The sequence below is a fragment of the Podarcis vaucheri genome (genome assembly GCF_965113315.1).
Source record: "Podarcis vaucheri genome assembly, chromosome: 2".
Lineage (NCBI taxonomy): Eukaryota > Metazoa > Chordata > Lepidosauria > Squamata > Lacertidae > Podarcis > Podarcis vaucheri.
In genome coordinates this window covers 47,238,532-47,259,963 of record NC_138760.1, presented here as the reverse complement: position 1 = coordinate 47,259,963, position 21,432 = coordinate 47,238,532, and the positions used below count along the sequence as shown (strand labels likewise).

At 42.8% G+C, this 21,432-nt stretch overlaps 2 protein-coding genes across 6 annotated transcripts; one reads left to right on the top strand and one right to left on the bottom strand.

The window, feature by feature from the left end:
• The first annotated feature begins 1,427 nt into the window (after positions 1–1,427).
• Positions 1,428–19,642, top strand: LOC309526334 (low affinity immunoglobulin epsilon Fc receptor-like). Of its 5 annotated transcripts, XR_014216726.1 has the most exons (6): positions 1,428–1,544; positions 6,700–6,822; positions 8,162–8,307; positions 8,710–8,841; positions 10,876–10,985; positions 11,951–12,624. XR_014216726.1 is itself a non-coding variant. In XM_082212261.1 (5 exons), exons 1-5 carry the CDS (start codon positions 1,448–1,450, stop codon positions 12,129–12,131), a joined length of 657 nt encoding a protein of 218 aa, XP_082068387.1. In that variant the 5' UTR covers positions 1,428–1,447; the 3' UTR covers positions 12,132–12,624. The 5 variants fall into 5 exon arrangements, 4 of the variants coding, with proteins under 4 accessions (XP_082068387.1, XP_082068388.1, XP_082068390.1 ...); XM_082212261.1 differs by lacking the exon at positions 8,710–8,841; XM_082212262.1 differs by lacking the exons at positions 8,710–8,841; positions 11,951–12,624 and adding an exon at positions 11,676–11,925.
• Positions 12,714–14,026, bottom strand: OR10X1 (olfactory receptor family 10 subfamily X member 1). Its single transcript, XM_082212255.1, has one exon. The coding sequence runs from the start codon at positions 14,012–14,014 to the stop codon at positions 13,073–13,075; it is 942 nt and encodes a 313-aa protein (XP_082068381.1). The 5' UTR covers positions 14,015–14,026; the 3' UTR covers positions 12,714–13,072.
• Positions 19,643–21,432: the final 1,790 nt, after the last annotated feature.

The window sequence follows — 21,432 nt, the reverse complement described above, 5'->3', positions numbered from 1 at the left end:
AATACAACATCGATGGTATCTAACACCATGGAAACTTTCAAAAATGTATAAAAATGTGTCAAGTAATTGTTGGAGATGCGGAGACTCAGGAACATTCTACCATATTTGGTGGATATGTAGGAAAATACAGGTATTCTGGGAGAGTATACATGCAGAACTGCAAAAAATGCTAAAGATCTCTTTCAATAAAAAACCAGAGGCCTACCTCCTGGGAATAACAGATTTGGATATTCCACAAAAGAGGAAGGGTATCTTTTTATATGCGACGGCAGCAGCAAGAGTTTTGATCGCAGCAAAATGGAAAAGTAATGAAATCCCCTCTATACAAGATTGGACCCAAAAGCTGACAGAATATGCCGAATTAGATGGTTTATCAGAAAAAATAAAGAATATCAGGAATTTGTTTCTAAATGGGAGGTTTTCAAAGAATATCTGAAAAATAAATATAGTAGTTTAAATTATGTTGCAGCATTCGAGGAACTTCAGTAATAGTTGGTAGGTAGATAGAAGAAATTAGATTTATTGAGAATAAGTTTAATTATGAAAAAAATGTGTATTGGCAATAAGTAATATGAATTTGAAATATGGAATAGACAGGAAGTTGGGTTTTTAGTGTTAAGACCAATAGATGTTTTATTGTTTGTCAAGAAAATTGTGTGTCTATGGTTATTTTTGTAATTTGTGTGTAATTTGGTATTTGTGTTTTTGTGTGTGTTTTTTTCTTGTTGTATAAATAAATATTAAAAAAACAACAACTCTAACGTGAGTTTGTGTTAAGGAAGAGAAAGTGTGTAATAGCAGGAAAACCCAATCTGTTTAAAGCATCCTGGATTATTGTTTATAGAAGGTTTAATCAACCTTGTCTTAGTTTCCAAGTTTAAGCTGCAAAGGATGGTACTCTGCTGATCTCACTTACGTAAGCAAGGAAGGATAATAACTAAACAATATGTCCCCTCATAGGGCCTACTGCCTCCTACAGAGATGATGCTTGTCATGTACTTTGCCACTGCATAGCTGTCTTTTTTTCTTATTAAAGGAATATGTGTACCCATCTTTTGAGGGGGCAGCTCGCTCAGGACTGTTAATGGCAAAAGAAGGCTTTAGCTCTTTGTCTCTGCAACAATTCCATTCACAAATGTACACATACACAGTTAGACTGTACACAACTAAGCAGTTCAGCCATCCTTAGCTAGGGAAGGGCTATCCCTTGCCCCTTTCCTGAGGTGGTGATTTGACTGCGAGAATGGCACTTTCCCAGTGGCTTATCTAGTTAACAATAATATATATCCCCCCCTCCCTTGAGCAGTGAGGCATTAGTCAGGCATCAGGGTGCCTGGCTTTCCTGTGGTTTATTACATAGAGGAAGCTGATAGTGATAGAAAGAAAGCAGAAGTATCCGGTTGCCGATTACTTTGGAAACCATTACAGAAGAAGATTTGAGGCCACCATGGATGACGGCTATGAGAATGAAGAGTATCAGAATGACATTGTTTCAGAGAAACTGTCCCATGCTTCGGAAATGTCCTCGAAACATGGAGGAACAGGTAAACATTGACATTGGCTTCCTTTCCCCTAATTTCAGTTCCGTGGCTTCCTCATTTCTCCTGAGCTGATCATGTGCTCAAAGGAACAGACTCTACATTCCCAAAGCATAAGCTTTAGCAACACCATAGCCTCAAAATATTTGTGTAGGTCCCCTGACAGTTCCCAGCATGTACAATTGTCAAGTTGAGTAATGTAAGGGTGGCTACTGCTTCCTTCCTTCTGGGCTCTGCCTCACCTTTAGGTGGCCTCGCCAAGTAGCTCTGTCCAAGGCTGCATGGAGGAACAGATCTTGATACCAAGGTGCTAGCCAGCTCAAGAACAGCCTCTACAAAATTAAAGGGAGGGAGATCTAGTAACATCTCTCAAGAAAAATGGGTCTGTGTTTGGAAGAATGCCTCTATAGGTGCATTAACTAAAAATAAAAACTTGATAAAATATGTGAGGTGTGACGGAGGGAGAGCGACCATTGTATATGACAATAACAACCAGGGCTATGACTACATTGTAGACGAGGACATGCTGATGAGAAAACTACCAGAGAAAGAACTGGAAATAGAGCAAGGTGAGAAATATAGATTATAATTATATAGATTATAGTAAGATGATCTGCCTCTTACATGTTAAAAAAAATGTAAACATGTCTAATGGAGTGTGCAATACTGAAAACAACAGTTTTTAAGTTGACTTATGCTCCTCAGAAATGTGGTTAGTATTAAATTATTGATAAAGGCAATTCCCTCCCTGCTTGTTCTTGTGTTCCTAAACAGGAGAGGGCAGATTTCAGCCCTAAGACATACCAATTGAAGACAGGAGTAAAACCTATGTTGGGGACAGACATATACTTAGACCACTTCCAGACTATTTTGCAGGTGGGAATTCAATTGAATTCCAGATGATCTGGAAACGACCTTAGACAGGATGAGTACATGCTCAGCCCAGGTATTTGTTTTCAAGGTGGTATAACTGAGCGCATATTCCTATCCCACAAAAGTCCACTCTCTGTCCTCCTCAGTTACCTGCCTAATTTGAAGGTTGTGTCTTCGTGTGTGTGTGTGTGTGTGTGTGTTTGCTTTTGTTAAACAATTGGGAATCAGAAGCCCTTTGCCAATCTAATGCAAATAACAAACAGAGCCAACAGTAGACCCCAGTCTACCTTCTACCCATCCCTCAAGATCAAAATGTTAATGACAGAAAAACATAGAATATGGGCTGCCCTTTCAAGGAGCATCACATATGTTGCCCTTGGAAATTATGGCCCAGGAGCATTAGAGTTGCATGACCACCATTCATATTTGAATGTGCACAATGCAGATCTGGAAATGGTAGGATCTGCACTATTATCTGTCTCAGGGTTTGACGGCATGGCACACACAGTGTCTTCTACAGGGCTTGTGAAATTTCTCAGTGAATATCCCCTCAAAAATCCACGATTCATAAGATACTGTTTGCACTGGCTTGGCCTCTCCTACACTGAACACACTCCCTTAAAACATGCCCACATTTCATTGGGTGATAGGATGGACACCCTCTCTCCCTTCTATTCTGAGCCGAAGTGCAAATAACTTTTCTCTGTGAGCAAGGATGGTGGTGGCTGGTGTAGGTGCCTTTCTTCCATTGATGGGCCTGCACCATTTTTGTGTTTCTTTCTCTTTTTCTGCTCTTTTTTTAAGACATGGAACCATTTTGTATACTGCCCCACCCTATGGTGGCCGTTTTGTGTTGTTCCACCTTCCTTACCCACAATCCAGGAAATGACTATGACCTTCCTTACCCACAGCACATTCTCAAAATTCCAAATGTGTCCACTGGCCCCCAGAAGCTGGCAAACTCTGGTCTATATGGAATATAGTAGTGGGTATCAGTAAGCTTGCATGCCCCCAGTCTGTAGAGGGCAGGGATGACACTAACAGACAGTCAGGGAAAATCCACTTTGTGGTTTCCCATTAACCACCTAAGCTCCACTCCTTCCTTCTGCTCTCTCTCTCTCTGTTTCAGAGAAACAGACCAGACAAGAAAGGAGGAGGAGTGGCGTTATATGTCAGGGATGTGTATACCTGTGAAGAGATCCAAGATTTAGATCCTCAAAGCCAAAGTGAGAGCATTTGGGTCAAAATTAAGGGAGAGAAGAATAACAGAGACCTCATTGTGGGAGTTTACTATAGATCCCCAAGCCAAACGGAGGACATAGATGATGCCTTCCTGGAACAGATGGCCAAGCATGCAAAAGGAAGGGAGATAGTAGTAATGGGGGACTTCAATTACCCGGATATTTGTTGGACGTCAAACTCAGCCAAGAGCATAAGGTCAAACAGATTCCTCACTGGCCTTGCAGACAACTTCATTGTCCAGAAAGTGGGAGAAGCAACAAGAGGAACAGCCATTTTAGATCTGGTCCTAACCAATGTTGATGACCTGGTTAGTGGGGTAGAAGTGGAAGGATCATTAGGCGCGAGTGATCATGCTCTTCTGAAGTTTACTATACAGCGGAAAGGAGCAGCCAAGCATACTAGGACTCAATTTCTTGACTTTAAGAAAGCCGACTTCATAAAACTTAGGGAAGTGCTGGGTGAGATCCCATGGACAACAATACTAAAAGGAAAGGGAGTTCATGATGGCTGGGAGTTTGTTAAGAGGGAGATACTAAAAGCACAACGTCAGGCAATACCAATGAGACGGAAACATGGAAGGTGCCTAAAGAAGCCAGGGTGGCTATCTAAAGAACTTTTAACTGAATTAAGATTAAAAAAGGATGTGTACAAAAAATGGAAAAGGGGGGAAACCACCAAAGAGGAATTCAAACAAATAGCCAGCACGTGTAGACACAAAGTCAGAAAAGCTAAAGCACAGAATGAACTCAGGCTTGCTAGAGAGGTTAAAAGCAACAAAAAAGGCTTTTATGGGTATGTTCGTAGCAAAAGGAAGAACAAAGAAACAATGGGGTCACTCAGAGGAGAAGATGGTGAAATGCAAACAGGGGACACAGAAAGGGCTGAACTCCTCAATGCCTTCTTTGCCTCAGTCTTCTCCGATAAAGAAAACAATGCCCGACCTGAAGAATTTGGAGCAAATGATTCAGCAAAGGAAACACAGCCCAGAATAACTAAGGAGATAGTACAAGAATATTTGGCTAGTTTAGATGTATTCAAGTCTCCAGGGCCAGATGAACTGCATCCAAGAGTATTAAAAGAACTGGCAGATGTGATCTCAGAACCACTGGCAGTCATCTTTGAGAATTCCTGGAGAACAGGCAAAGTCCCGGCAGACTGGAGGAGGGCAAATGTTGTCCCTATTTTCAAAAAGGGGAAAAGAGAGGACCCAAATAATTACCGCCCAGTCAGTCTGACATCAATAGCAGGGAAGATTCTGGAGCAGATCATTAAGCAAACAGTCTGTGAGCACCTAGAAAGGAATGCTGTGATCACCAATAGTCAGCATGGATTTCTGAAAAATAAGTCATGTCAGACTAACCTGATCTCGTTTTTTGACAGAATTACAAGCCTGGTAGATGAAGGGAACGCAGTGGATGTAGCCTACCTTGATTTCAGCAAGGCATTTGACAAGGTGCCCCATGATATTCTTGTAAAGAAGCTGGTAAAATGCGGTCTTGACTATGCTACCACTCAGTGGATTTGTAACTGGCTGACTGACCGAACCCAAAGGGTGTTCATCAATGGTTCCTCTTCATCCTGGAGAAGAGTGACTAGTGGGGTGCCACAGGGTTCTGTCTTGGGCCCGGTCTTATTCAACATCTTTATCAATGACTTGGATGATGGACTCAAGGGCATCCTGATCAAATTTGCAGATGACACCAAACTGGGAGGGGTGGCTAACACCCCAGTGGACAGGATCACACTTCAAAACGACCTTGACAGATTAGAGAACTGGGCAAAAATAAACAAGATGAATTTTAACAGGGAGAAATGTAAAGTATTGCACTTGGGCAAAAAAAATGAGAGGCACAAATACAAGATGGGTGACACCTGGCTTGAGAGCAGTACATGTGAAAAGGATCTAGGAGTCTTGGTTGACCACAAACTTGACATGAGCCAACAGTGTGACGCGGCAGCTAAAAAAGCCAATGCAATTCTGGGCTGCATCAATAGGAGTATAGCATCTAGATCAAGGGAAGTAATAGTGCCACTGTATTCTGCTCTGGTCAGACCACACCTGGAGTACTGTGTCCAGTTCTGGGCACCACAATTCAAGAAGGACACTGACAAACTGGAACGTGTCCAGAGGAGGGCAACCAAAATGGTCAAAGGCCTGGAAACGATGCCTTATGAGGAACGGTTAAGGGAGCTGGGCATGTTTAGCCTGGAGAAGAGGAGGTTAAGGGGTGATATGATAGCCATGTTCAAATATATAAAAGGATGTCACATAGAGGAGGGAGAAAGGTTGTTTTCTGCTGCTCCGGAGAAGCGGACACGGAGCAATGGATCCAAACTACAAGAAAGAAGATTCCACCTAAACATTAGGAAGAACTTCCTGACAGTAAGAGCTGTTCGACAGTGGAATTTGCTGCCAAGGAGTGTGGTGGAGTCTCCTACTTTGGAGGTCTTTAAGCAGAGGCTTGACAACCATATGTCAGGAGTGCTCTGATGGTGTTTCCTGCTTGGCAGGGGGTTGGACTCGATGGCCCTTGTGGTCTCTTCCAACTCTGATTCTATGATTCTATGATTCTATGATTCTATGATTCTATGATTCCTTCCTCCTGCACAAGGCAGCCATGAAACCTCCTCTCACAATGTAAACTTAGAATCCAAAGCCATCCTTCTGACAATGAATAACTGTAGGTACAGAACCTTTTGTTCTTTACCAAGGGGACATATTTTATTTTAACTTTTAAAGCAATGCTGTTGATATGTGAATGAGATAGATGTTGGTTTGTGGGTTAGCTTCAGCTTCCAAGCCTTTCTTTTTTTAAAAAAACCACACACCTCTGTTAAATACATTTGCACAATAAGCCAACCAACATTATTTTAGAAACTGATCATATGGGAATGATTGGAAAGGAGCTGCATGTGTTCCTATTGATAACCCTATTGATAATCTCCCAGATACTGTACAGATGCCTTTCCCTTGCCTAGTAGCCTGGCAATTGAAACAAGCTGTTCCTGCAGTAACTTTTGCGAATGTCTTCTCATTTCTTTCTAGCTCTGTTTGTATCCAGTTTTGGCAAATGGGACCGCCACAGGATAACCTTTTTCGTAATCTACCTTCTGACAATCTTTTCCCTGATAATGGCAAATGCTGCCTTTGTGATTGCATTTCTCAGATGTAAGTCCAGGTTTGAAGCTAATTGCTAGCTTGAGTCTGCATCCTCCATAGCAGGCCATGGGCAATGACTGCTCCAGGGCTGGATCTGCTGGGTTTATGTTTGTGGGTTCACTAAGTCTTACAGCAGTTGCAGAAAAGAATGTGACATGGTCTGGCCTTCCTTTCAATATTAAAACTCCTGTCCCTTAGGGTTTCATAGATTTTCAGACCTCTGCAGACTTGTGGCAAGGCGTGACTTAGCTGCTGAAATTGTACCCAGGCATTCACTGTACTGTATAGGAGCCCTAATACTGAAGGCCTGTGGTTGGTTACAGTGATCTCTTAAACTTGGTGGTGCCTTTCCAAGAGGACTGAGCTCTGCTCACCAGTTCTGTTCTTGAAGAAGAGCCATGGAGGAAACTAGCTCCCATCCTGCTATGTCAAAAACTGGCAAGGACTGGCAAGCACACGTGCATATGTTGAGCCTGGATTCTGATGCTTTAGAGTTGGAAAAAGATCAGAAAAGGGCAACCAAAATAATCAAGAGGATGGAGTGACTCCCCTCTGTGGAAAGGCTGCAGCACTTGGGACTTTTTAGCTTAGAGAAAAGGCAAGCGAGTGGTCACATGATAGACATTCATAGTATTATGCATGGCATGGACGAAGTGTGTAGAGAAAAATTGTTCTCCCTTTCTTATAACCCTAGAACTCCTGGATATCCAATGAAGTGGAATCGTGGAGGTTTCAGGACAGAGAGAAGAAAAAAGTACTTCATGTAGCACATAGTTTAACCATGGCATTCGCGCCCAGTGGAGGCAATGGTGGCCCCCAACTTGGATGGCTTTAAAAGAGGATTGGACAAATTCATGGAGGACAAAGCTATCAATGGCTGCTTAGCATGGTGGCTCTTATCTGCCTCTACAGTTGCTCAAAACCGCAGGACAGCAGGGAGGCTACTCTTGTGCTCCAATCCTGTTTGTGGCTTTTCTAAAGGCATCTGGTTGGCCACTGTGAGAATAGAGCACTAGATTAGATGGGCCATTGGTCCAGCAGGCTCTTCTTATGTTCTAATGTTATGTAATGCTCAAGCTACTGTATGAATCAATTAGCATCAGTCAGAATGCTAAAGAGTTTTTTTGCCAGTCCAGTAATAGTCTAGAGGCCACACTACCAATGGGGAAGACGCTGGTGGAGGCATTGTGTACTACAATATGGATAAACAGAAAAGACCTACAGGCCACATGTGTGCATTTGCTAAGTGTCCATCTGAAGTGGTATATGGTGCCAGTCACAAAAACATCCTGTAAACAAAGAGGCATTCATTCTGTGCTGCATTATTTCACAAATCTGTGTATTGCAGGCTTTCCAATATGTGCATTCAATTGGCATGAATTCCAGGACAAATGCTACTACTACTCCAGAAAACAAGTCTTTTGGGAAAAGGCCAGGAGCACCTGCCAAGACCTGAGTGCAGATCTGGTGGTTATAGATAGTGAAAAAGAACAGGTGAGTTTTCCCTGTGATGGACATCTTGCACAAGAAGCTCCTCTTCTGCTACCAGGAATGTTATGATTGCAACCTACCTTGTCTCTTTTATATTGCTAAAAAAGTTGGGTGCGACCCCCGAGTGGTAACAAGATTCCAGGGAGTTCCTGGCACCCACCCAGGGTCTGAGTTCCTTTGGAGTATTGAGAAATGGCAGAGACTTTAAGAAATATAGTTTATTCACCTACTTACACCTTCAGTCTGCATGTTGGGAGTCCCAATCTTACAACATGGTGATCTCAAGCAGGACTTGTTTCCCAGAGCCAGTGCAACACAGGAGTCAAAGACATCTCTCCCAGCCAGTCTTCAGCCAGCCTGCCCAAGATGGAACTCACTCTTTTTTCTTCCCCTTCTCCTTCCCAGCTCACCTTGCTCTGAAGACTCTCCTTTCCTGACACCTTAAGCACACACCCCATCACCATGGCAACCTCTGTGTGCCCAAGCCCAAGAATCCGTTTTGAGCCATCAACAACTTTTGTCATGTTTAATGCCCAGGTGAAGAGCTGCCTTGGAAAGGAAGCTTAGCCTGTTTCCCCCCACTGGCTTGCAATCTTCCCTTCAGTACTCTAAATAATCAAATTCCTACCATTTATTAATTTCTAGGGTTTAGAAGAGGTCCCCCTCCACAAATCTATAACAATTTGTTTTTCATTATGATCGAACAAAAGCTTATTGCAGTAAAGAAAGTTCAATAAGAAAGCAGTGTCACACCCCTAAGACACTCTTCACATGGGCCAAACTTGTACTTTGGTTCTTTTATACCAAATGTAAACAAACGAAACAAAAATGCCTCCTATTGAGGTGTCTTTGGTCCTCCTGGCAGAGGCTCTTTGAGGTCTCTCAAGCTGAGGTCTCTCCCAGATGTGCTTCTGGAGATTCTGCAGTACAAGTAAGCTGCTCCTTGCATACTTCCTAATGACCACTCCCCACATTAAATGGGGGTGCCTTTTGCATGGTTGCGCACAGCCCCCTGGATCCCACTGTGACTCCTGGTAGTTCGGGCTGGCTTCATCCTCCCCAGGCTGGATACCTGGAGGTCTCTGCCTACCTCAGCCAATTGCCCAGTGCCGCCTGGGGAGGCATTGCCAGGGGATTGGCCAGGTAAGGGGAGGGACCGTCCTGCCCACACAACAGAAGGTGACTCTTACCTGCGAAGCGGCAAAAATCTAAAGCAGGACCTCCAAAATTGTACTGCTTGTTTCCACCTGCCCCCCAAAGGCCTTTGTTTCTTGTATATTCCAGTGGCAAAAGAAAAATGATCACAAAACCAACCAGTAAATGGTAGCACAACAGAACATTTAAAGCTGTCGGCTTAAATCCACAGTCATAAAAAGACATAACGTAAAAGGCAACCCTGGGAGCACTGGAGGGAATGAGGTCTTTAGTAATGTTTCTACCTGTAACTGCTTTTAGATGTTTTCAATTGTAATTGTTTTTAGAATGCTTTGTTTGCCTGTTTAGTTTTTGAAATGTTGTTGTGTTTGCCACCCTGGGCTGCTTCAGGAGGAAGGCGGGATGTGGATTCAATAAATATATAAAAGAAGTAAATAAAGATGTTCTTCTAATGTCAGCTTTCTATGTTCTAAATTGTTGCAAGAAGATTCAGTTTTTTCCATGTATTGGACAAGGTTTTTTGACTCTAAAATCATGTAAAAAATCTGGGGTTGTCCAATACATGGATAGTGGCATGTTGGGCGGGGGGGGGGAGAGAAGTGGCACATTGCTGGCTGGAGTGTGGCTTCCCCCAATGCTGGAGCGAGTGGGGAGCAATCTGGGGGGGGGTGTTTCCTGCCCACAGCTGTGTTGGGGGGGAGAAGCTGTGCACCGCCAGCCAGCTCTTTGGCAGGAGAGCAACTTCCCCTGATGCCACTGCGTGCAGGAAATGATCTAGGCAGTGTTGCCTGCCCGCAGCTGTGTGGGGTGAGAGGCTCAACAACTTTGGGCCATCTCCCCTAATTTTCTTAAAACTGAGTCCCCCCAAATGGGGGTGGGAAGTATTATACATGGGGGCGTCTTATAGATGGAAAAATACAGTAACCGTTTTGCAAGAGTTAAAATTCCCTGTCCCAAAGTTGGGGATTGGAGACAAGAAATCTCTGGCTGTGTGAGCACATTCCTGTTTGCTTTGTATTCAGTTTGGGAAGCAGTGAGCACGTGACATTAGAAAAAATTCATATCTATCTTGTTGTTTCTTATGAAGCACCACGTGTCAATGTATCCACACATACACCCCCCCATCCAAACCATCTTCAATTTCAGTCGCGAAAAAGAACAACCTAACTACGTTTTAAGTTGTCAATGTGAGGCCTGAAAGGACAAGAAAAACAAGAAGGCAGATGTTTGCCCACCCCTCAGCATGCTAAGTGTGTGCTCTACTTCTTAGCTATGTGAACATGATTTACTCATATTTGTGCATATGATTTACTCACATTTGTACAAATAAACGTGGGGTGCGGTCCCCAGTCCCACTGCTGGAAACAATGAGGAGCGGGTGAGGAGAAAATCCATTAATTCTCTATCTTTTTCTAGGATTTCCTTGTTTATAACATGAAAAAGAAGACCTCACAGTGGATTGGCTTAAGATACATGACAACAGAAATGGCGTGGAAGTGGGTGGATGGCACAAATGCCTCTTACACGTGAGCGCCGCTTTTCAGTCGATTTATCTCAGATCTCTCATGATGTTTCAAAAGCACAGCTGGCTAACCATGTTAAATGGGCAGTTTTGAGCTGAAAACTGTGATGTGCATTACTGTTTCTATCTGTGTTGGGGTAGCAGCACATCCGGGTTTTTAGTAAGTGGCCAAAAGAAAGCATTCAGTCAGAATTCACATCAGTCCCTCTGTTTCTCGCCTCCTCCTCCAACCCCTGGGACCGTGTCACACGATGCCTTGTTATGGAATTCAGTATCTCATCACAAGACTTCAGAAAGTGAGGACTCATCCTCCTTGACCCCAAAAAGCTCAGCTCCCCTGGTCTCCCAGCCACATGCTACAACATTGTTGGGGTGTGGAGGTGAGCTTGGACTCCAACTTTGGTAATGTCACTGGTTATAGTAGTGGCAGCAAAGTTTGCAAGGGATTGCTTGTGCTCTGTCCAGAGCCGAGTGAGACCAGCTGGCTTGCCTTAGTTTGCGGCAGAAATTATAAAAAAGCGCTGCTGCCTGGATTGTGCTGTTGCACTGGGTAAGGAAGCAGCCTCTTTCCTATCTCAGCAAACATTTCTGGTAAATTATTATTAGTATTATTAATGAGTTTGTATTGAACTGCATTAACTCTTCATTGAACGGTTTGTTTTCTACTTGACTGATATGCCACTATGTTTTTTAGCTCTGGTTCTATGGATGGAAATACAGTCTCGTCTACTTCGTTGTTCAGCTTTGTTGTTGGGAGAGCAGCATGCAAATACTAAATCAAAATCAGCACCTGAAAGAAAAGCATCAGAAATGACACCGAAGGGGCAAAGGGCATTTCTCGGTGGGTGGGGAAGGAGATGAGCATGTGAAGAGTAACCACACGTGACTAGAAAGAAGGAGGCGAGTGAGAACTGACAGTTTGGCAAGTTCATCACCAGGCAAATGTTTGCTTTTCTTTTTCTTTTTCAGACGATGGGGGTCTTCTGAACCGACTAGCAAAGCTGGCCGTAATCCAAAAGACTGTGTTGTCATGAAGAAAGGAGAGAACCATAAGTGGCGTAATGGCTCGTGCAACTCCACCAATCTGTTTATTTGTGAAAAGAGCATGCAGCTTGCCTGTGTCTGGCAGGCTTTTCATAGTTCTCACTGAACAATCTTCTGTTTGGTATTGGTGTACAACCTCAGTCAGTTACAGAATGCTATGCACAAATGCTATAGATCAGTTTATTGCTCTGGATCTGGTGTGGGTGTGTGCCCACTCATGAGAATCCTTCCAGAAGGGTACTCCAAATCACACAGCCATCTATTATTGCAGCAGCAACAGGCCACACAACAGAGACACAAATGTGGAGCCCACACAGCCATGATCTCCTACATCCTACATAGGTGTGACTTTGCCCCAAAGGAAAAATGAGTCACATCAGAAAGGGCCATACTCTGAAACTAGCAGACTTCCAGGACACCCCAACACTGTCCTCAAGGTGGCTATTCATGAACCAAAGGAGGGGAACTTCATCATGAACTTGCTGAATGAACACTTATCAGGAAATTCAAGTGTATTTCATCTGGTCTATATTAAGATCATGGGGTTTGAATCCTCTGCAGGTTTTCATTAGCCAATAAATAGCAGGATGTTGTCCTCAGCGCTTCTTTATGACTTGTTATTGTAAATATTTTCCAATAATTTCAGCTCTTTTGCGAATACATTGCTTTTGTTTTCTTCTTATATGACAATTTATAACTTAAGAACAAAGTGTTAGCGATAGAGAACAATGGACAGACTCAGACCACAGGCCCATCATACAAACTTTTATAAAATTTTCATATGATGATTTATATGGATAGATTCCTCTGGGAAATTTAAGATGGTGTGTGAGTGGGATCTCACCAGTACTCCACTTTGTAAGGCCACCAGCCACCCAATAAGCAAAGGATTAGGCAGGACACCCAGGGTCAAATATGAAAGACCCAGGACTCATACCCTTTGGGCTATCCTCTAACATGAAGACATTTGCTACACAACCTAGTGATACACTGAAACAACCACAAATGCAATTTGGTTTGAATGGAATTTGTTTGCATTTATTGTATTCATATCTTTTGAGAAAGTACCTTTTTAGTGATTACCTTCCTTACCGCAACCTTGATCTCTTTGTTTCTCAAAGTAAAGATAATGGGACTGAGAAATGGAGTTATTATGGTGTAGGGTATGGAAATCAGTGTGTCATCCTCTAATGTGTCAGCTGAGCTCGATTTGAAATAAATGATGGAGGCAAATGTATAGTGCACACTTACCACAATGACGTGGGCGGCACAGGTGGAGAAAGCTTTCTGGCGGCCCTCCGTGGAGGGGATGCGCAGGATGGTGGAGAGAATTAAGATGTAGGTCAACATGATGAACAGAAGGCTGCCAGCCAAACCCAGCATGCCAATAGTAGAGATAGACACTTCAGTTGTATTGTCGGCAGTGCAGGCTAACCTAATCACTGCCCTCATGTGACAAAAGAAGTGCCGGATGGCATTGGGGCCACAAAAGGGCAGTCTAAGGATCTGAGCAGCCTCACTTAGAGATATGAGGAATCCCGCAATCCAGGAAATGACTATGAACCAAAGAATTACCCGCATATTCATAAGGACAGGATAGCGCAATGGGTGGCATATTGCTAGGTACCGATCATAGCCCATACATGTAAGAATGAGACAGTTTGTTGCACCCAGTCCAAGGAAAAGAAACATTTGTGCAGCACACCCTGCAAAAGAGATTGTTCTGATTTTTGCTATCAAATCAACCAGCATTTTGGGGACAATGACTAAACTGTAACAGGTTTCAGAGCAAGACAAAGCAAAGAGGAAGATGTACATGGGAATATGGAGGCTCCGATCAGAATAAACAACGGACATTATCAGCAGATTTCCTATCAGGGTTAGGATGTACATGAGCAGGAACAGGATGAAAAATGCAATCTGTAGCTCTGGAGGCACAGAGAACCCAAGCAGGATAAATTCTGTCACTTGTGTGTGATTCTTCTTCATTGTGTGAAGCACCTTAGAAAGAAGAAGATCACAGTTACCAAACACAAGGCTCAGTCTTATGGACAATGAGCAGCATGGATCTTTCACATTGTTACTAGTTATTAAAAGATCACTATGAGCGTACTGGGATGCAGGTGGCGCTGTGGGTTAAACCACAGAGCCTAGGACTTGCCGATCAGAAGGTCAGTGGTTTGAATCCCTGCGATGGAGTGAGCTCCCGTTGCACAGTCCCTGCTCCTGCCAACCTAGCAGTTCGAAAGCACGTCAAAGTGCAAGTAGATAAATAGGTACCGCTCCGGCAGGAAGGTAAACGGTGTTTCCGTGCGCTGCTCTGGTTCACCAGAAATGGCTTAGTCATGCTGGCCACATGACCCGGAAGCTGTACACCGGCTCCCTCTGCCAATAAAGCGAGATGAGCGCCGCAACCCCAGAGTCGGTCACGACTGGACCAAATGGTCAGGGGTCCCTTTGCCTTTACCTATGAGTGCACCTAGATTGCGTCAGAATCCCTTCTTAACCATCTGATATATTATAGTTTAATAATTACAAAGTTTAATAAACCAATTATAACCTCTTTGCCTTTTTTACCAGCAAAATATGTACCACAGGGCTCAACCTTCAAAAGTTCTGACTTCATCCATTTTACAATTGGTTCATCTGTCTTATGATTGTCTACACCTGTCAACTGCCCTGAGACCCCCAGATATAGGGCGGTATATAAATTCAATTAATAATAATAAAAAAACAATAACCGACTGGCTCAAAGAAAAGGATTCAAAGGCAGATCTACCTAGCATCTTGTCTGACTCCAAGGATTTAAATGATGCTTCTTTCTGCAAGCTTAATTTCTTTGCCAGGATCAAAACATTTTTAGTTTTCTCTGCCTATTTGCACAAAACTGGCTCTCCATAAAAATACATGGAAAAACTAGCTGCAATTGCACTTTGGATTTTATTCTGAAGCAATTAGTTTAGTGGCTAAGTGTTCAAATGCATTTTTTATTCATGGAGCGCCTATCATTTACGGGTCCACACTTTTACTATATAAAGGATGGTATTTAACTAAGTTCTATTCAGAACACCTAACTTAGGTTGTTTCTTAATTTCAATGGGTAATACTTACTTGAATATCACTCAAAGTGGGCAGAAGCTTACTTAGTTGAATAACACCCAACCTGGACAGAGGGTTGGTGAAATCTAACTGCAGTAGTCTAAGGTTTGTTGAGGAGAGTGACACTGCCCCTTACCTCTCCTGCACCATACCTCTATTAAGTTCATCGCCTGAGGCATTCTTCTCCATTCCCAGATCACTTCCACTAACTGCAGTGGTTGAAATTTATATACTTTCCAACTGCACACCGCTGTGTGGATCAAGAAGGCAAAAAATGATATATATTTTTAAGGACATTGCCATATACCTGAGCTGGTCAACAGCTAGTTTCCCAGGTAATTCAGCACCATTAGAGGTCATGCAATAATGCTTTGGCACTCCAGAATGTGAGAGAAGATCAGTAGTGATGGAAACAAGTGAAAAGTTCAAGGATGCTTGGTTGCCATCTCTGTTGATCTCATTGAAGAACCCTAAAGAATGTTGGAGTTCCCTGAAACATTGTTTGAAAACTAAGCCAATGGCTTAAATGAGTTCTCAAACAAAGCACACTTTCTGATTGTCAGAATGATCCCAATAACAGGAGGCTTACCTTCCGTTTCTGATCTGGAGCTGCAAAAAGAAAAAGAGAAGGAGGAAACTACAACTGGCCTCAGGGAAAAAAAGAGAGTAAACTCAAGTAAGGACCAAAACGTCTTGCCACAATTTCCACTGAAATCTGTGGTCCTGTTGCAAAGGAATGGGTGGAGAGCATGTCATCCCCTAACTATGCAATAAGTTTAACATTCCATTCCAAAAAGTAAAAGAGAAAGGTAGCTTAACCCTGTTCGCAGGTTGTGGGGATTCACTGTCAAGATCCCAGAGACATTTGTGGAGCGAGGCCTGTGGGGAAATTACACTAATTTGGCTCAGGAGATGTTTAATAAAGGAAAGCATATCAGATATTTCATCATTTGTTATTTACTCCAGAAAAACAAAATTAAGTTCAAGTTTCAGAAACTCAACGGGCCAATGTTTTTTAGTTTAAAAAAATACTAATTAGTCATATTTCTAATTAGTCATATTTCTTCATCTACACGCACAGCTATTTCTTACATGCATAGCTGAGATATGAAAAAGCACTCTATGTTTTTGGATCCTGTCTGTCCATTGAGCCATGCTTGGTTCACTTCTTGAATCCTTCTTAAGGACTAACCTTTCAAGAATAAAAATGGTCCAGAACTGCTGCTGACTCAAGCCCACTTTGCGAAATGCAGCAAGAGTCTTGGGCTGTTTTTGTGCAAGAGACTAATATGGATACACTCTTTAAATATCTATAAAATTTAGTTGAGATTCTTTTGTAGACCACATAAACGGTTGTCTGAGGTGTTGTTGTTGTTTTTACAGAATCATAGAATTGTACAGTTGGAAGAGACCTTGAGGGTCATCCAAATTCCTGCAGTGCAAAAGTCTCGACTAGAACATCTATGACAGATGGCCATCCAACCTCTGCTTAAAAACCTCCAAGGAATATTTTCATTCCACTTCCAAAGGAGTCCATTCCATTGTTGAACAGCTCTTATGTTCAGAACATCCTTCTTGGTGTTTAGTCAGAATCTCCTTTCTTGTAACTTGAATCCCTTGGTTTGGGTCCTACCCTCCGGAGCAGGAGAAAACAGAAGAAGAAGAAGAAGAAGAAGAAGAAGAAGAAGAAGAAGAAGAAGAAGAAGAAGAATAGTAGTAGTAGTAGTAGTAGTAGTAGTAGTTTGGATTTGATATCCCGCCTTTCACTCCCTTTAAGGAGTCTCAAAGCGGCTAACAATCTCCTTTCCCTTCCTCCCCCACAACAAATGCTCTGTGAGGTGAGTGGGGCTGAGAGACTTCAAAGAAGAGTGACTAGCCCAAGGTCACCCAGCAGCTGCATGTGGAGGAGCGGAGACGCGAACCCGGTTCCCCAGATTACGAGACTACCGCTCTTAACCACTACACCACACTGGCTCACTTCAAGCTTGCTTCATCTTCTATATGACAGCTCTTTAGATACTTTTGTTTTTAAACTAAAAATAATAATGATTTTTATTTAATTTTAACAATTCAGCCCCTTAACAATGTAGAACATTTATATACCCTTAATCTGGAAAATAAAAAAAGAAACTTTTCTGATTGAGAAAGCCTAATATTATACCTATTAAGCACCAAATGTTGACACAAAAAAAGAAAAAAACATAGAAAATCTATAAATAGAAAATAAGACAATATTTATTGATGATAAGAGGTCAGCTTTATTTGAGTGGCAGTCATTTAGTAAAAAACTTAGAGATTCAAGTGAGTCTGGGGCAGGGATGATTATTAATGAACCAAGTGTTTCTTTTATTAGATAATGGAGAAAAGGATGTGCTTGTGTGAATGTGAATGTGGGGGGAAAGGGGGTAGAAATGGAATCCCAAGGCCTGTAGGATCACTCTAGCCATATAGAGCTATACACTGCTTTTTGAGGGATTATTATCTAGAAGACTTGCAAACGTAATAAAACTAAGCCAAACCATCGTGAAGCTATCCTTTTGTTTCCGTTTCCTCAACAACTGTAATTTATTGCTTAGTTTTTTCAGTAGGGTGACGTCCCATTTTTGAGGTGGCAAGGGCCCCATCAATGTTGATGGGCATAGCCATTCAAATAGTGTGTGTGTTGTGAATGATTATGTGGGGCGGGGCTTACCTGAGCCCCCCAATATTTTGTTCATGTTGGCACCCCGATGTAGTGATTAACAAGTTATTGATTGATGTTATAAAGCATTGACTTCTGCTGAGTCATATTACTACCCTTGTCTTAGCCCTCAATAATGTATCTTTCACTGTTCAGGAAAAAACCTCCCTCTGCTAGCAAAAGAACAGAGTTCAGTACACTATAGTAGAAAGTTACGTTGATGGCAGCTAGCCCAAGGAATCAGGATAAATCATGTTGTTGCATTCTTCTCTTTTGAGGCACTTTTTTAAATCAGTGTTTGTGACCTTTCCAAGCCCTTTCCCACACGCTCCATGCGTTTGATGGTCCTGTGAATTAGGAGGCCAGCACAATAGTAAACCCGATGTCAGCAACCTTTTCGGGCAAATGGAAATGCTACACACAAAATGGCTCCCGTGTGGAGTGGCATCACACCAAATGGCCGTCACATCCAAAAGAGCAGGAGCTCACTATTTACTCTCCATCCAGTGCTCCTGCTACTGGTTTGGGAAGCAGTGAGCACATGATGGTAGAAAAAAATCATATCTATCCAGGTGTTTCTTATGAAGCACCATGTGTCAATGTATCCACACCCCCCATCCAAACCATCTTCAGTTTCAATTGTGAAAAAGAACAACCTAGCTATGTTTTATGTTGTCAATGTGAGGCCTGAAAGGACAAGAAAAACAGGAAGGCAGAAGTTCGTCCACCCCTCAGCATGCCAAGTGTGTGCTCTGCTTCTTAGCTATGTGAACATGTGCATATGATTTACTCACATTTGTACAGAGACATGTGGGGTGCAGTCCTCAAGTCCACTGCTGGGAACACTGAGGAGCGGGTGAGGGGAAAATCCATCAATTCTCTATCTTTTTCTAGGATTTCCTTGTTTATAACATGAAAAAGAAGACCTCACAGTGGATTGGCTTAAGATACATGACAACAGAAATGGCATGGAAGTGGGTGGATGGCACAAATGCCTCTTACACGTGAGTGTTGCTTTTCAGTCAATTTATCTCAGATCTCTCATGATGTTTCAAAAGCACAGCTGGCTAACCACGTTAAATGGGCAGTTTTGAGCTGAAAACTGCCATGTGCATTACTGTTTCTATCTGTGTTGGGGTAGCAGCACATCCGGGTTTTTAGTAAGTGGCCAAAAGAAAGCATTCAGTCAGAATTCACTTCACTCCCTCTGTTTCTCGCCTCCCCCTCCAACCCCCGGGACCATGTCACACGATGCCTTGTTATGGAATTCAGTAGCTCATCACAAGACTTCAGAAAGAGGACTCATCCTCCTTGACCCCATTACTTTGATTAAAGGCCAGAATCTGAGAGTTCCTGTGGCCTTGCAGTAAGGCCCTCTCCTAACATGGGTCCCATCTGCACTATACATTTAAGATAGCATCATGGCACTTTTAACTGTCATGGCTTCCCTCTAAAGGCTCATGAGCATTGCAGGTTGTTAAGGGTGCTGAGAGCTACACAGAGCTCCAGTTCTTAGAGTGGTTTAACATTCTGTCCCTCTTCCCAGGGAACCATAACTTTGAGAGGGTAGTGAGAAGCCTCCTAACAACCCTCAGAACTGCTGCTGTCCCCCACAGAGGCGCCAACTTGTGTCAAATATTGAGGGAGCTGGGTGAAGACGCAGGCTGGGTGACATTTCAGGAGGAGCAAGGGGATGGAGCTGAATGCAATGGCTGGCGGCTTCTCCTCTCTTTCCCTCAGCAGCCTTCCAGGGCAGCAGCAGCAGGAGCTAGTCACTCAAGCTGCACTCGGCTCCATGCTCGGCCACCTCTACCCCCTGATTGTAGGGAACATGGGGTGTGTGAATACTAGTGTTCATGGATTTCTGCATCCATGGGAAAACGTGATCTGATTCGTAATCCCTACGATCGCGTTCAAACTTCCTTAGTTTCTCAATTTTTATATTGTCCGAATAATTCTTAAGTTCTACTTGTAATTGTTTGAATTTAGATTCAAACGTCTCCAAATCAAATTGTTTATGTAGTTCCTCAGTGATTTCAACAGCTTCTTTATCTAAACGTTCGGTCTCTTTAATTGCAAATTCTGTGATTAAGGTCATCAGGTCAAAAGAACATCTATTAAGAATAGACATCCATTTAATTTTAAATTCTTCGTTATTGAAAAATAAAGTTAGAGCTTTTTGAATGCGTAATCCTCTGGGTATCCTCTGAACTTTAGTATAATCGGCCATGAGTCTAGCGTGTAGGTTATATCTTGTTTGTCTTTTTAAAATATTTAGATAAGTGTTCCAATCATTATTAGGTTTGGTAGGGATTACGAATCAGATCACGTTTTCCCATGGATGCAGAAATCCATGAACACTAGTATTCAACCTAGATCAATAACCGAATTTTCATCCAGCAGTGCTGAATCTTCCGAACAGGGCGATTCACAGGAACGAATTCCACATCAAAAGATAAGACAATCCAGACAATTAAGACAATATGATTTAAGTCCACATACCATTGATCATTCTAAACAACAGGGTTTTCCCAAGCGCCGCAATCAACAAGGACATCTTTAGTTGTAAATTTATCCAAATGCACTCTAACCCATGAAGAAGAGAGAATTTTAAATCTTGGATTGGGATTTGTTCCCACACCTAAATACAATGCGTTCCAGACAAGGGTGGACATCTTCAAACTTGTATGTCTTGTTAAATTAAGGTGCCATTTTGGTAATTCTCAGACTACACCATCGCCATTCCGTGTTCATTCATCATTTAACCCACACGTAGATAATGCCCGCTAATGTCCGGGTTAGCGCGAACAGCTAATGGCGGATTCCCTCCGAGCTCCGGAGGGAATCGGCTTCGCTGGAGACGGGTCTTGCCGCGACAGCGACGCGGAGACCCTTAAAAACCGCAGGCGCGGATGCCTGCGGACCTGCTGACTCGGTGGGCACCTTAAACGCCCCCTCTGACCCACGAAGAGCCTTTTTAAAGGGAGTAAACTCAAGTAAGGACCAAAATGTCTTGCCACAATTTCCACTGAAATCTGTGGTCCTGTTGCAAAGGAATGAGTGGAGAGCATGTCATCCCCTAACCATGCAAAATGTTTAACATGCCATTCCAAAAAGAGAGAAAGAAAGAAAGAAAGAAAGAGAGGGAATTTAACCTTGTTCATAGGTTGTGGGGATTCAGCGTCAAGATCCCAGAGATACTCAGGGAGCGAGGCCTGTAGGGAAATTACACTAATTTGGCTCAGGAGATGTTTACGAAAGGAAAGCTTATCAGATATTTCATCATTTGTTATTTACTCCAGAAAAACAAAATCAAATTCAAGTTTCAGAAACTCAAAGGGCCAATGTTTTTGAGTTTCAAAAACCACACAATTCTGATCAATGTATGTGGCCTTTCCAAGCCCTTTCCTGCACACCCCATGCTTTTGATGGTCCTGTGAATTAGGAGGCCAACACAATGATAAATCAAATGTCAGCGACCTTTGGGGGCAAATGGAAATGCAGTGGGTGCTACACACAAAATGGCTCCCATGCGGAGTGGCATCACACAAATTGGCTGCCCCATTCAGAAGAGCAGAAAGAGACAGGGCTGCAAAATGGTGCAGGCATACATCAACTGCCTTACCGG